Raw genomic sequence first — 14,107 nt, 5'->3', positions numbered from 1 at the left:
AAAATGGCCGCGCGGAGCTAGTGCAGCCTGCACAAGCCAGAAACGAAATCCAAATCCGTTCCCGCAATGCAGGCTGGGCTCCCGCTTTTGCACAAGGCAAGCCTGGCTAGGACTCCTAGCCATCCATTCAAACATGTTGGGCCTGCACTATAGAAGCCTGGTGGGGAATATGCACCCATCCAATCACCACCATAGTTGCATTTGATAAGATTTTATTTGGTTGCATGGCTTATGTTCATAAAGTCGCTTGCTTATCACCTCCAGGCGTGTCCCCTCCAATCCTTCTCGTTACTCGCCAAGAGCAAAGCAGCAGTTGTAGCACTGGGAGGCTGCTGTGCTCGAGCCTCGAGCTGGAGTGGCGCTGGCAGCACAGTTCATGAGGGAAAGGGATAGCGTGATAGAAAAATTGTTCAATAAATCAACCATACCTATTCTTCGGAGAAAAAATACTATAGCACATCCTCTAAAATCCTCTAAAATTAATATAGGGTGTGATTGGTTACCTGTTCTATTCTGGTCTGACTAAGAGTTGTACAGGGCCAATTCAAGCTAGACTTATGTAGTATTTTGTAGATTTTTTTGTTGGCTGCATATCTTGTTTTGGCCTGCATAAGATTTCGTTTCGATGGTTGCATTGCTCCTGGACTGCACTGCTGTAGTTGAGCTGGGGCCAAAACTTAGCCAGCGGGAGCGCTGTGCAGCTTGCATAACCGAAGACGAGCCTCATTTACGTTTCCTACTATGCAGGTCGTACAAGACCATTTACACAACCGGAATCTGGTTAACGAGCCTATTCAGGCTACCAAACATCCAAGCCTGCACTGTGCAAGACTGCGTAGGTGCTTATACAACTTACCGATCACAACCATTTTTTAGAAAAGATCCTTTTTACCTTCCTGAACTTTAGGATGAATCCGTGTTTCCTCCATAAACAATAAAACCGTCTGTCTAAACTCCTCGGACTTATGACAATACCGGACGTATGACCTTCCTTGGTGTTTTTTCTCAGTGGGTTTTTTTATTTATGTTTATTTTGGCTGAATTTTAAAAAAATCATAGTAAATAAAAAAATTACAAAATGGAAAATTTAATTTTGTTGGACTCTACATGAGTAGATCTATGCAATGAACATATGATATGATATAATTTAGTAAAAAAGTTTTGTTATACTTTTAGATATATACTTTTCTGTAATTAATTCATAGTTACAGTTTCCTTGGTCTAATTATGGTGAAATATTTATGGTGGGCTAATCATTATATTTTTAAACTTTAGTAAAAATTTCATGCTCATTGGACCATGTATGTGTGAACAACTAAATTCCAAACTATATCAAAGACTCTTCAGTTATTCTAGCATATATGATCCAATGAGCATTAATTTTTTACTACAGCTTAATCATATAATGATTAGCGCATCACAAAAGTTTCAGCATAATTGGACCACAGAAACTGTAGCTATAAATTAATCAAAGAAAAGTATATATATCTAAAAGTATAACAAAATTTTTTTACTAAATTATATCATATAATATGTTCACTGTATAGATTTACTCATGTGGAGTTAAAAAAAATTATATTTTACATTTTGTGCTTTGTTTATGATTTACTATAATTTTTTAAAGATTCAGCTAAAATAAATATAAAAGAAAAAATCACTAAGAGAAACCTGCCAAAGAGGTTATGTCCGATATTGTGAGTTTGAGGAGGTTAGATGGACGAATTTATTGTTTAAGAAGGGAATACGGATTCGTTCCCTCTCAAAGTTTAAGGGGGAAATAGAATTTTTTTCTAGTTTTTTCGGTTTTCTGAGGTCGAGCCCGCCCGAAGCTTTGGTTGGGCCGGATTGGATCGGGCTATTCTGGGGCCAGTCCGGTCGGGTAGCCCGCGTTCACCCCTAACTTTGTTTTCCTCCCGTTCAGCTCTCTTCGTCCCTCTCTCGTCTCTCGTGGCCCTTCCTTTCCTGGCGGCTGGCGGCGCCGACTGGGTGAGCAGCGACGCCCGTCGAGACGTCTTCGCCGAGTTTTTCGCCGGCGAAGAGGACCCACCAGGTATGCCTGCTCCCTCTCTTCCCTTCCTGCTGTACGAAACTGAGCGCCCCAAACCCTAAAGTAAGCTATCTGTATTCGGATCTGACCGAATTACAGCTCGGGAGTACCTACTAACCTCGATTGTGTTGCAAAAATTGTCGGGCGCGCATGTGTACACCGCTGTCCTATATCGGGTCCCCCACTGTGCAATCCCGCCCCTAGAGGGCTGCTAAGGGGTTGGTCAATCCGCTTATCTTGTCCGGTTGTCTCAGACGATAATCCATGTTAGATTTTGATTTGTTTGCTTGTCGCTGCGTGGACTGTTTATGTTTTTCATATGTGCTTGGTTTGTGAGAGATAGTGCTTGCTGAGAGGAAATGCGCGGTATGCGATTAGATGATGCGAGTCCTTCATGGGATGCCATAATCTACAATCACTGGAATTGAATTCTGCATAGTATCTTGGATATACCGGTTGAAATGTTAGTTCGATGCTAATTATATGGTTTCTCCTCCCTGTGGCCCTTGCTGCATTATTTGACCTTAAAATGGTTGCAGTTGATGTATCCATATCCTAACAGTGAGTTCTCAGGCATCATGTATAGATTTAGATGATGCTTTTCATGTCCTTATGGTGGCAGATAAGTTTGTCTTATTGTTTTGATGCCAACTTGACTGTAATTCAAGCTTGTAGGGCATGGAAGACTTGTGTGCACTCTACTGTGGAAAATACATGAGTTATTCACGTGCCGCACTGGCTCCATTAACACAATATCCTCTGGTTGAGTTGATTTAATTATTACTTCAATTTGTTGAAAGCACCTTTTCTTTTTAGCTTCTCTATAACGACATTCGCTTTTCCAGGATAATGGCTCATCGTGGACACCTAGATGGACTGAGTGCCCAAGCTGCAGGTCTGATGCGCCATGGTTCCTTCGCTGCAGGCAGCCTCTCTAGCCGCTCACCATTGGACTCTTCGTCCACACTGGAGATGCTGGAGAAAAAGCTTGCCATGCAGACTGCAGAGGTAGAAAAGCTTATCAGGGAGAATCAGCGGTTAGCAACAAGCCATGAGGTCTTGAGGCAGGACATTGTTGATACAGAGAAAGAGATGCAGTTGATTCGCACCCACCTAGGCGAAGTTCAGACAGAGACTGATTTGCAGATTAGAGATCTATTGGAGAGAATCAGATTGATGGAGGCAGACATACAAAGTGGCGATGCCGTAAACAAGGAGCTTCACCAAGTGCATATGGAGGCAAAGAGACTTATTGCTGAAAGGCAGATGCTAACCCTTGAGATAGAGAATGCGAATAAAGAAATACAGAAACTTTCTGCCTCAGGTGACAATAAAAGCCTTCCTGAATTGCTTGCTGAGCTAGATGGGCTACGGAAAGAGCATCATAATCTACGGTTTGTAACAATGTTCCTTTCTTATTCGTTACAACCTGAGCTTTGGTGGTAAACTGATTTTGTTATGTTGTGTTTTCCCCTTTCCATTGGAAGATCTCAATTTGAATTTGAGAAAAATACAAACGTCAAGCAAGTTGAGCAGATGCGGACAATGGAAATGAACCTGATAACCATGACTAAACAGGCTGAGAAGTTACGCACCGATGTGGCAAATGCTGAAAGACGGGCACAGGGTAATGTTCTCATTCTGTTAATGTTTTACCTGCTCTTTGTGCTCATTCCATTTATTTTTGGGCTGTGAGTGGAACTTTTACTAGGCTGTACTTTTAGGAGGGTCAATATCATTTCTATTGCAATCTGTTTTGTGTTTGATTAGTGAATACTTAGGTTTTACAATATCAGAAATATCTGTTAATTGGCTTCCCATTTTTAATCCTGGTTTTCCGATCTTCAATGGTGTTTGTCGTGTGATATTATTTGTAGGTCTTAATTTAGTGATGCAAAGATCCCGTATTGTAACACAGCGTGTCCATAGCAGATAGTCTCTATTCTCTAACCTGTATGAGGAGCATTAAGGCCTCGATTTGCAGAAATAAATCAAAGTAACCCCCGCCTAGAGGATTTAGTCTGTTTACTTGTAATCGTTGATCAAGTTTTTGGCCATCAAGTGCTTCAGAGCACAGTTAGTGGGCAACAAAATGACCAACCGAAGTCATGAAATGAAAGGAATACAGGTCTCATGATCGATGACCTATGTAATGTTGCAATGCAATATGATTATATACTAATTACATTTGGAAAATCAAGTAGGAGATCCAGCCTGATACTTTTAGAAGGTTGGATCAAGGGATCTCGGAACAGCTCGAGTCTATTGTCTATTATGCCACATTCTGAAAAAAAATGCCAAAACAGTGTTAGCAGCTTGTGATGCATAGTAGCCACTACCACTATTACATTTTAGTTGATTGTTATGGCATAGTGTATTACCCATCAACCTTGAACTATGCTGGCCGGATTTTCTTCTGGAAACTGTAGAACTGCGTTCACAGTTCTAGAGATAGGCATAAGTTACATATATTAACCTTTAAAATCAATGTTCCATCAAAGTGGTTGGTCAAAACTAAGCTTCAACTTCTCTAGCAAAATTGTGCACAATGGTTGATTTCTGTGGGGCAGCTTATCTGGGAAGCTTTTAGTTGCTGATGTGCTTCTGATAATTTTTCCTTTTCAGACTTACCTGAGGAGATGTTGGCTAAACTTTGCCAAGTATTTTATTTGTCATATCAAGCATTTTATTTTGGGCTTTAGTATCATAGCTGGAAGCATATAGGATCTTAACAATAGCAAATTGCCTTGTAGCTCGACTCCTCTAATGTGTAGACTGTAAAGATGGCCTTTGCGTGTGTAGTTCTTTCTTTGAGAATTTGACATAATTACATTTCTGTGCATGTGAACATAATTTGTCTTGAGATATACTTGCGTACATATTTTTCACCTTTGTCTGTATAATGCACACACTAATGTTTCTTGGTTCAATTTGATTCTTTCAATGAGCAGCAGCTGCAGCTCAAGCAGCAGCACAGGCGGCTGGTGCCCAGGTTGCAACTTCACAGCCTGGGACAGCACAGGCTACAGCAGCGTCAGCAGCAGCCACAAACCCATACGCAAGTGCATATGCCAATTACCCCACAGCATATCAGCAGGGAACCCAGCCAGGGGAATATCAGCAGGGAACCCAGGCTGGGGCGTATCAGCAAGGAACCCAACCTGCGGTGTATCAGCAGGGAACCCAGGCCGGGGCATACACCTATGCTTACGATGCTGCTACCGCTTACCAAATGCATGCTGCGCAAGCTAGCGCATATGGAGGCTACTCTGGCTATCCAGTTGCGGGCTATACGCAAAGTGCAGTGCCCAATTATCCTGCAGCCTATGCTGTGCCTCCACAACCCATTAACAGTGGTGCAGCAACGGATGTCACGAACCTGTATGGCGCGATTGGTATCACTGGATATCCTGCTGGGCAAGTTCAGCCGAGCAGTGGCACTGCAAATGCAGCGCAAGCACCTCCACCACCACCTCCACCGACAACACCATATCCCAGCACATATGACCCAGCAAGAGGAGCCCAGAGGTGAAATCCGGGATGTAAACCAGATGACTGCTTGCCATGACTCTCTCGTATGTCCCTGATGTAGATTAACTCATTGTACCGTTATGTAGATGCGGCCGCAGATAGCTTTAATGACATCCGCGAAGAGTCGATGTATGCATTGTTGGTGCTTTGAGTTGATTGGTCTAACTGTCAGTTAAGGGCGATCCAATCAGCATGTGGCGTTGTTAAAGCTATAAAAACGTGGCATTGTCATCCTGTATGCTTGTTATGCCATCAGTTTTGTGAGTGTAGGTATAGATCGTGATCAGTGTATGCTGATGGCCACACTAGTCAGGGCCAAAGTCGAACGTTGACTCAATGGCTCCAAAAGAGCAATCGGAGAGGCACCACCAGTTACGTCCATTCTGAGATTCTTATTCTAACCCTGGGGATGGAATGGATTTGCTCTGTTCTAGTACTTCAGGCCATTTTACATGCATCCCTGAACTATGCATCATCCATCGATTCAGGTGCATGGCATTTGGAATGAACGGACTGCTAGCGTTTTGCTTTTAAAAGAAAGGGCTCAGAGGTTGGACTAACAATGTGACCCTGGCATCCCTCTTTGTGCAGTCAGTAACTCTGTATCAACGTCCCTGTGCAGAAGGAACATCAGGCACGTTCTCGGAAAAAGTTAAGAGATGAAAACACCGTCAGGCAGATATACGTTTTGGTTACAGTAAATAATACGTGCCATCTTCATGATTTACCTTCCACGGTTCTGCCTTCTTCATACTCATGCAGTAAACATGAGACGAACCACGCCATTTGATTCTGGAATTCTGCAATCTGCAGCCTGAGGACAGCACTACATTTGGAGAAAAATAACCCTTCTAGGTTCAAAGATTGCAAGAAAGCTGGAAGTGAACCGATGGTACTATTCAAGCTCAAAAAATTGATTCTCATCCAGTCGTCTCTAGCTTTGGGTGAGTCAGTTTCATGGTTTGAAATTAATACGAGTACACGTACCAGGTGCCATTTCCAACTAACGCGCAAGATGCAAAAACAGGCAGCGGGGAAAAACCTCCTGTACAATGTACACACTAAGTTACCGTGAAGGAAACAACTCTGATTCCAGTCACCAGAATGTGGCACTAATTTGCAAGAGACAGCAGCATGACGTCCCTCACGGTACCGATCCTCGTACCGTGTAAGGATTTACAGCAGGTCAAATGAACTGAAACAGCAATCAGAGAGGCACCGAGTGCATCCATCCTGAAACCCCTAACCTAACCCTAGAGATGGAATCGTTCTTTTGTGCTTTTAGCAAGCTTAGACAATTGTACATCTATCCTGGCCATACGAGGGATGGCACTTGGAATGAACTGTTAGCATTTTGCTCTTCCAAAATAAGTCAAGGCCTCGAGGTTGAACTAACCACGCGACTCCGAGATCTCTCTTTTCGCTGTTTGTATCAAAGTATGCATGAAAGTAGAAGCATCGCAGCACGAAGGGTTGGCGACAGAGGCATGTGCCAGGAAAGGGAGTTTCCGCAATGACCGTCCGCTAAGTCCCTGCAAAAGAGAAATGAACCGCCACTGCCAATCAGATGGAGAGCCTTGGCTACAGCAAATAGCATGTGGATCAGCTTCATTATTTACCTCGCACAGTTCTGCGGCTTCGTAGAGTAGACTCGAGAGATGAAATGAGCCATGGGGTTCTGCTGCCTCAGGACAGTGCTGCTTCTCTCTCAGGGTCGAATAGTTCAGAATACATGGCACACTACCGCCCTACAATTGGAGAAATATAACATTTTCAAGCCCCACAGAGGTTGCAAGAAAGTTGAAAAGTAAAGTACTATGCAGTGCTGATGACTCTGTTAGGATAATACAGTGATAGTAACACTGTATGCAAAATGAAAAGGTGGCATCATGGGCACCAAGTTGGCGAAACAGGATATACCTGAGGATATGTAAGAATACCAACTCTTAAAAGTTCCTGTATGCATGACCTCAAGATCTCGTATCGTGCTTGAAGCGTAGGGGGTCCGACATAAGCCTTAATGTCTGCCCTGTCAACAAATGCAATATCTGCCAGTAGACAATAATTAGCATTTGCTAATTATAGAGGTCCTTATATGTCAACATTACTATTCAAGAAGTCAAGAATATTACTGTTAGAGAAGTTGTTTATACTTTAGCTGTGATACAATCTTAAATATAATAAGCAGGAACTTTGCTCTCATGAAATGGATAGTTCATCAACCCTAAGAATATTATTGTGTTTAGCAGTGTGACTGCAGTCTGCAGAACTGCTTTCTCATAGTTAAGGGATCCACTCAACCTACTAATAACATGTGATTATCAAGATGTCGATCATAGCCCTACGGTTAATAGTAAATGCCAGAAAATCTAATACCAATTGCTGTAGTGATATTTGATGTTGTCAAAATGATAACGTTTGGCCAAGACTTCAGTTTGTCCATTTGTGTTAGCAGTGCATTGACAACCTGAAGTTGCACAAGGAAAGAATATAGTGTAAACGTTAGCCAAGAAATCATATGTGGTTAAAAAAAATGATGAAAACTTACTCTAATGGAGTCTGAAGGTTCGGAGCCAGATATGGCAGCCTGTCTGGCAGCAGCAAGGCTTTCAACTTCATCTACAATATACACATCATATATATGATTGAGTCCCAAATATAGAGCATGAAGCAAAACAAGTAATCTATTTTCTCAAGGCTTAGTTAGCACTCTATAAGAATGATACTTGTGCTATGTGTTTGCTTGCTTTAGCCAGGAGGCTATGCTGAGTTTAAGAGGAACTGAGCTGGATTCAATAATAATTCAGCATATGAGCTCTAATAGTTCTCCAAGCACAAAAGAATAAAAAATATAAACTGCTGTGATGATTCATTGGATGCGCCTGTGCACTGACAAGATCTGATCAGAGGGTGGACTCATATATTTAATTCAGACAACAGAGAAAACTCATATAGTTGTTTCATCAGCTTTGGGTTAGCTTTCAGCCTTTCACTATAGAATGCTCAATTGACATTTGGCACTACTCAAGAATATACCTATCAATACAAATACCAGGTTGCTTTCTTCCTCCACCATCTCTTGGATCTTCTGGAAAAGTTTGGCTACCTAAAGGACAGCGGATAGAATGTCCAGTGTTAAATGCAACTATGTAAGTGAATACTTAGATCCAATCCACTACAAAAACTAAATAATGGACCATAAGAATACCATATTTCCAGTTCATGCAAAAAGGTGAAGCTATATTAAACCCCAAGTTCAATTAGACGCTAAAGTAATTTCAGCATGTGAACATGTGATACCAGTCTAGCACAAAAGGGCGTACCAGTTTTCCACTTTCAGAAAACCACTTGCTGAACAATGAATGAGCATTCACTTCAATCAATTGACACATAGAATACCTAGTACAAAAAGTGTCAGGAATCAACAACACATTTAATACAAAAAGGTCGTGTATCTCATTCAGTACAGACCTTGATTTGAAGCGAATGGAAAGTTTCTGTGCTAGTGCTTTACACAAGGAAGTCTTTCCGGTTCCAGGTGGACCATGCAAAAGTACAATCCTGTAATTTGTAAGAAGTGGAAGAATGAAGAATTGTTTCCCTATATAGAGTACACAAGCTTTTACTTCATCTTTGCTTCTGTAAAATACTTGACTGCAAATGTGTCCAACAATAATTGCAGATGCTTACCGGTTCCAAGAAACCAGACATGGGTCCACACCTCTTTCAGTAAAAAGCAAAGCACTGGCAGCATATCTCAGCAACCTCTGCTTGAGACCAACTTCATATAGTAAGCTGCAAACACCGTTGAGATCATCCACAGGACAAAAATGGACATTAAAGTGGTTAATGATAAACAGTATTTACCTTTCCCACAGACCATCAAATTCTTTGGCAGGTAAGGCCCACTCATTGAAGGTTGAGAGTGTATCATCCTCACCTGGTTCCTCACCAGGACCATCTTCACTCAGCTACAGCATAACCAAATGAACTTGAGGTGAATAAACCTGGACCGGAGTATATTGAATTGGATACATAATATGGAACATTTTTTTTGTTTGGAACAAAACCATTCATCAGGATCAATGTTAGGATGAAGAATGTGACGAGAAAACAAGTGTTAGCTTGAAACAACAGCAGCGGTGGACATATATATTAAGATGTCCAGATAAAACAGCTACAGCATGTTGCTGAGTGAAGAAGCAAAGATAACCAATATGGAAGCATATTGACATACAAAAATGACATCGCTTTTGGATAGAACTGCAAGTAATTAGGCAATAAACATTAAGAGTTGCATACCTGGAACACATGCACAACAGGCTTGACTTGCCAAAATAAGAGAACCTTGTGATTCTCAACCCACTCATCTGCATAAATGTTTACCACTCAGAACAAGGATGCCATGATTAATAGAGGACAAGTAAGAATACTCCCCAGCCTAAGCGAATGACCATACCAGTGTCACAGATTTGGATCTTTTTGACATTTTCAATAAGAAAAGAATTATCAGCAGGAATCGGCACAGGCCCATCAACATAGCTTAAGCTTCGAGCTTCTAGCATCCTGATTGAATAAGTGAGTAAAAAAACAATAATGTTATCACATGTGAGAAGATCAGAAGATGGCAGTTACAGCGCAAAATTTTAATAAAACACCTACAGGCTAGTATCAAAATCCAGAATGTTTCCTCAGGAAACTATGTTAATTCCACGGCTTTATAACTCCAATTAACATGTTGAAAAATAATAAGCAAGAGCCAAACCTTTTGGTATTATTCTGAGCATACCACTAACACTGATAGAATTTAGAAAGCATTTGCTTTCTCCAGAATTTCAATAAGCCAATGGTGGTTACTTTTTGTTGACTGGCTTCTAAGCATTTCACAAACCAGTAATATCCACCTAATTGCCAATCAATCACAGAACTTAAAATTGCCTGATATTTTTCATTCTAAATTCGCGCCAACTCTGTGGTCTGTGGTCTGTGTTCTGATCACTAATTTGTCAATGGCAGTGTCAGGTGTGTGGATTACTGCCGCACTAGTCTGGGCTCTGGGGTCCGCTCCTGTGGCATACTGGTGACTTTCGTATGGTCTGCACTGCTCTCTCCAGCTGAACTGGTGACTGGTATATAGATATTTGATGGTGCTGTAAAAAAAACCATGTAGAGTTGTGGACTGTGTACAAACTGTCTAGAAGACGTTTATACTGCCTATTCTCTATTTGCCAGGTGATCGACTATCTAGCGTTTGTGTGTACACTGGGTAACCTTTAGAAACTCTTGAAAACTCAGTCCTGATTCGCCACATTGTTTCAGCTAGTTGCATTACTGCCACTTCTTCCAGAGATACAATTTACTGATAGGCAAGCAACCACACACGCATTCCACTAACTCACAGCAAAATAATACCGTCAAAGCTTTCCTTGAAGCAAGCCTTACTTTCAGAACCCCGCCATCTCTAAACTACGGACATTACTCGTACCACATCGCCAAATCGCAAAACAACGAACAGAGTATTATCAGAACAAAGTGTAGCTAGGCCAAGCACGAACCTCTCGACCGCCGCCTGGACGTCCGAGTGGCGAGCCGCGCTCGTGGCGTGAAGCAGTACCTCAACTGCAACAGGCACAGAAAAAAATGGTAATCACACGAAACCATCATGCCAACGCCACCCGAACTCGAAAAGTCGAAATTGCTAGGCTGATGCTCAAACGCAGGCGCGGCGGCGCTCACCTGAGACGAGGACCTTGTCGTCGGCCGGGGAAGGAGCGACCACGGCCGCCGCCTGCTGCTGCTGCGGCGGCGGCGACGGCGAGGAGGAGGAGACCACGGTGCACGCGGCGTCCGGAGGGGGTGGGGGCGCGGAGAAGGAGATCTCCATAGGGGCGCTCATGGCGGGCGGGCGGGCGGACCGAGCTGCGCGCGAGAGATTTCTCTAGGGTTTGGGGGATTTGGGGAATGGGGAACGGAGAAGGTGGTGGAGACGCGGAGGGGGAGATTTTTGAGCGAATTTTGGGTTTCCCGCCCTTGGAGAAGGCGTGACGCGAGGGATGGGATGTGAACTGGGCTTATGGATGGGCTTTGGGCTCAATGTGTGTGTGAACTGGGTTGTTTTTTTTGCGAGTACGGTCTAAAATGATTGGGCTGGTCCGAAAGTCCCCTGACAAATCGTCCAATTAAGCCTGGCCCAGGCGGCCTGTCCACCACAAATAGGCAGTGGCAACAAATGTTTTTTCTTTTTCTTTTGAGAGGAACAACTGTTTTTTTCTTGGCAACAAATTCTTGGAGTCCAGTCCAGTCGTCCAGATAATTTTCGTGCTTTCTGTTTGCAAGGAAGAGTCAAGAGGTTTGTTTATTTATTTTCAGAAACAAGAGGCAATTGTCTGATATGATCTGAATAAGTAGAAGCCGGGATCATTGTTCTATAGTACATCTCTAAACTGTAGAAAAATCGGAGACCCCAAAAGAAACTTAAATTCTCTAAACTTTAGCAGGAATGCACGTTGCTAGCCCGAGAGGAATCTGACCGAGAACTGCTTGCTTGGCCCAACCACGAATTCCTTGGCCCGGACAGCGACTTCTCCGGCCTCCCTCGTCCCCCTCTCACTTTATCCACGCGGGGCAGGCATGTACCTCAAACTTGATCATTTTTTTAAATCTTCTGTTTGTGTTCAGTTTGGAACTTTAGATCGCAGGTAGGCTCAATCCATTGGAGCATGCACATTGGCGCCATCCGCATCTCCACTCTGTCTAAAGCATCACCGAGCCTTCCGCTCAACAATACGGCCTCTGATCCATGAATGACATCAAGCCTTGCTCTAGAACAGATCATGCATTCTCTTTAACAAAATGCACAGCAGCAGAACCAAGATGGTTGGAAGAGGAAAATCAAGCATCCACACGCACGATTGCTCTCAAAAATCCATTTCTACGTGCGACGCACGATGCACATCAAAAGTAAAATAAAATGAAAATAAAAAATTAACAGGACCGAACAAAATTCAAGAACCGCCTAGAGGAAAATCTACAAGGGAACAGAAAACAAAATCCTACGAGAGAGAGAGAGATAGAAACTCCAAAGGAATTATCGCATCTCAGCTCAAATATGCGGCGCGCGGAGTAAATTCCAAACACGTCCCCGTCGCGCCGAGTTTTTTTTTCCAAACCAGTTGGACTCGGCCTTGTCATTCGCGAGAGCCCCCGCACCTTGAAATTCCAAACGAGCCGGCCTTTGGATCCAGCCACGAGCCGCACGCTACGCGTCCAAGCGAGAGAGACCGAGCCCGCGATGGCTGTCCGAGACCAAGACGACAACACTGCTAGCCACGGCCACGAATAATTTTTTTTAAAAAAAAACTGTCACCGCCGATCAAACCCGTCGCGCCAAGTCCCGGGCTGAGCGGCTCCAGACAAGTTAACGGGCCGCGCACCTCGATTCCATTTGGCGTTTGAACCAGCCCGCCACGCACGCACCGCGCGACAGGGGCACGCGCGCTCTCCCCTTGATCGGATCAAGCCCGGGCCGGGCCTCCCTCTCGCTCAGCTTGCGCCGATGGGCGTAGTAAACTAGTCGTTGGAGAGACAGGATCGGAGCGAAGCCGGTCGATGCCAATTGCCCCGACAAGGATAATCCTGATTAGTACGTGTTAGGGGGGGCAATAATGCGGAGTAAACAACCGGTTCCATGCCGGCGCCCTCAACCCCCGATGAATGGCGGTTGACGGACGGCGAAGACCGCATTGTTAATGAAGCGTGTTCGACGCGTACATGAATAATGCTGCGTTCTCGATGTTTCCTTCGGAATTCCTATGCTTTTTTCCCCTCCATTGACCTCTGCGTGGATGAGCTACATAAATGGTCTTTGGAAGGAGGATGAGCTACAATAATCTCGAGTCGCTTTGGATTAACGGCGTGCTCTCTTATGATGACTTGGCACGGGCTTTAAGTAATGGCGAGCCGGGTGGGAGCCTGCAGGACGTACGACAGCAAGGACACCGACCCTAGGCGTATTACAGCCAAAATGCTTGTATAGTACACTCTTCGTCCTGAATTACAGTTTATTTTAACTTTATTAGATATATAACTTTTGCTATATATCTAGACTGGATAAAGTGTACATCTAAATGCATAGTAAAATATATGTACTCCCTTCCTTCCAAATTGTAGATCGTTTTGACAAATCTAGATACATAGCTTTTTGCTATGCACCTAGTAAAACTTATCTATTTAGATTTGCCAAAATGATCTACCATTTGGAACGAGGGAGTATCAAAAAAAGTAAAACGAATTGTAATTTAGGACGAAGGTAGTATCGCGGCGTAACCCATAGCTAGCACGAAACCGCCGTGTCCAAGCTAATGCGACTTTACAATGCCCGTTTCAATTCGATGAAGCCTGTCTACGTCAAGCTACCAACAAACGCGAGATTAGCGAGGCAGCAACGCGCCATCAACACTGACGTCGTTGCACGAGTAGTAGGTGGTTTCCGGGACAGAAAATGATAAGGGCTGGAATTATTTGAGGGTG

The 14,107-nt window shown here is 43.5% G+C and overlaps 2 protein-coding genes across 4 annotated transcripts; one reads left to right on the top strand and one right to left on the bottom strand.

The window, feature by feature from the left end:
• Positions 1-1,910: 1,910 nt before the first annotated feature.
• Positions 1,911-5,812, top strand: LOC112900248 (protein FLX-like 4). Of its 3 annotated transcripts, none has more exons than XM_025969039.1 (4): positions 1,911-2,050; positions 2,893-3,441; positions 3,535-3,674; positions 5,002-5,812. In XM_025969039.1, the coding sequence occupies exons 2-4, from the start codon at positions 2,897-2,899 to the stop codon at positions 5,577-5,579; spliced, it is 1,263 nt and encodes a 420-aa protein (XP_025824824.1). In that variant the 5' UTR covers positions 1,911-2,050; positions 2,893-2,896; the 3' UTR covers positions 5,580-5,812. The 3 variants fall into 3 exon arrangements, with proteins under 3 accessions (XP_025824824.1, XP_025824823.1, XP_025824825.1); XM_025969038.1 differs by having other exon boundaries at positions 4,999-5,812; XM_025969040.1 differs by lacking the exon at positions 5,002-5,812 and adding an exon at positions 4,673-4,895.
• Positions 5,813-6,650: 838 nt separating this feature from the next.
• On the bottom strand, positions 6,651-11,560 carry LOC112900247 (pachytene checkpoint protein 2 homolog). Its single transcript, XM_025969037.1, has 14 exons — positions 11,315-11,560; positions 11,134-11,197; positions 10,038-10,144; positions 9,881-9,948; positions 9,446-9,549; positions 9,269-9,373; positions 9,050-9,139; positions 8,902-8,977; positions 8,615-8,684; positions 8,127-8,197; positions 7,955-8,045; positions 7,499-7,626; positions 7,198-7,326; positions 6,651-7,110 (listed from the first exon to the last, which is right to left on the bottom strand). The coding sequence occupies exons 1-14, from the start codon at positions 11,472-11,474 to the stop codon at positions 6,970-6,972; spliced, it is 1,404 nt and encodes a 467-aa protein (XP_025824822.1). The 5' UTR covers positions 11,475-11,560; the 3' UTR covers positions 6,651-6,969.
• Between the last annotated feature and the right edge of the window lie 2,547 nt (positions 11,561-14,107).

Source organism: Panicum hallii, chromosome 7, assembly GCF_002211085.1.
Source record: "Panicum hallii strain FIL2 chromosome 7, PHallii_v3.1, whole genome shotgun sequence".
NCBI classification, from domain to species: domain Eukaryota; kingdom Viridiplantae; phylum Streptophyta; class Magnoliopsida; order Poales; family Poaceae; genus Panicum; species Panicum hallii.
This window is presented reverse-complemented; position numbering and strand designations above follow the sequence as displayed.

Excerpts from the sequence above, each read along its gene's own strand:
- LOC112900248 (XM_025969038.1), top strand. The coding sequence starts at position 2,897 with ATGGCTCATCGTGGACACCTAGATGGACTGAGTGCCCAAGCTGCAGGT. Across the intron at positions 3,442-3,534 it reads AAAGAGCATCATAATCTACG|ATCTCAATTTGAATTTGAGA; the intron begins GTTTGTAACAAT and ends TTCCATTGGAAG. Across the intron at positions 3,675-4,998 it reads TGCTGAAAGACGGGCACAGG|CAGCTGCAGCTCAAGCAGCA; the intron begins GTAATGTTCTCA and ends TTCAATGAGCAG.
- LOC112900247 (XM_025969037.1), bottom strand. The coding sequence starts at position 11,474 with ATGAGCGCCCCTATGGAGATCTCCTTCTCCGCGCCCCCACCCCCTCCG. Across the intron at positions 9,949-10,037 it reads GATCCAAATCTGTGACACTG|ATGAGTGGGTTGAGAATCAC; the intron begins GTATGGTCATTC and ends ACATTTATGCAG. Across the intron at positions 7,111-7,197 it reads AAGCCGCAGAACTGTGCGAG|GGACTTAGCGGACGGTCATT; the intron begins GTAAATAATGAA and ends TCTCTTTTGCAG.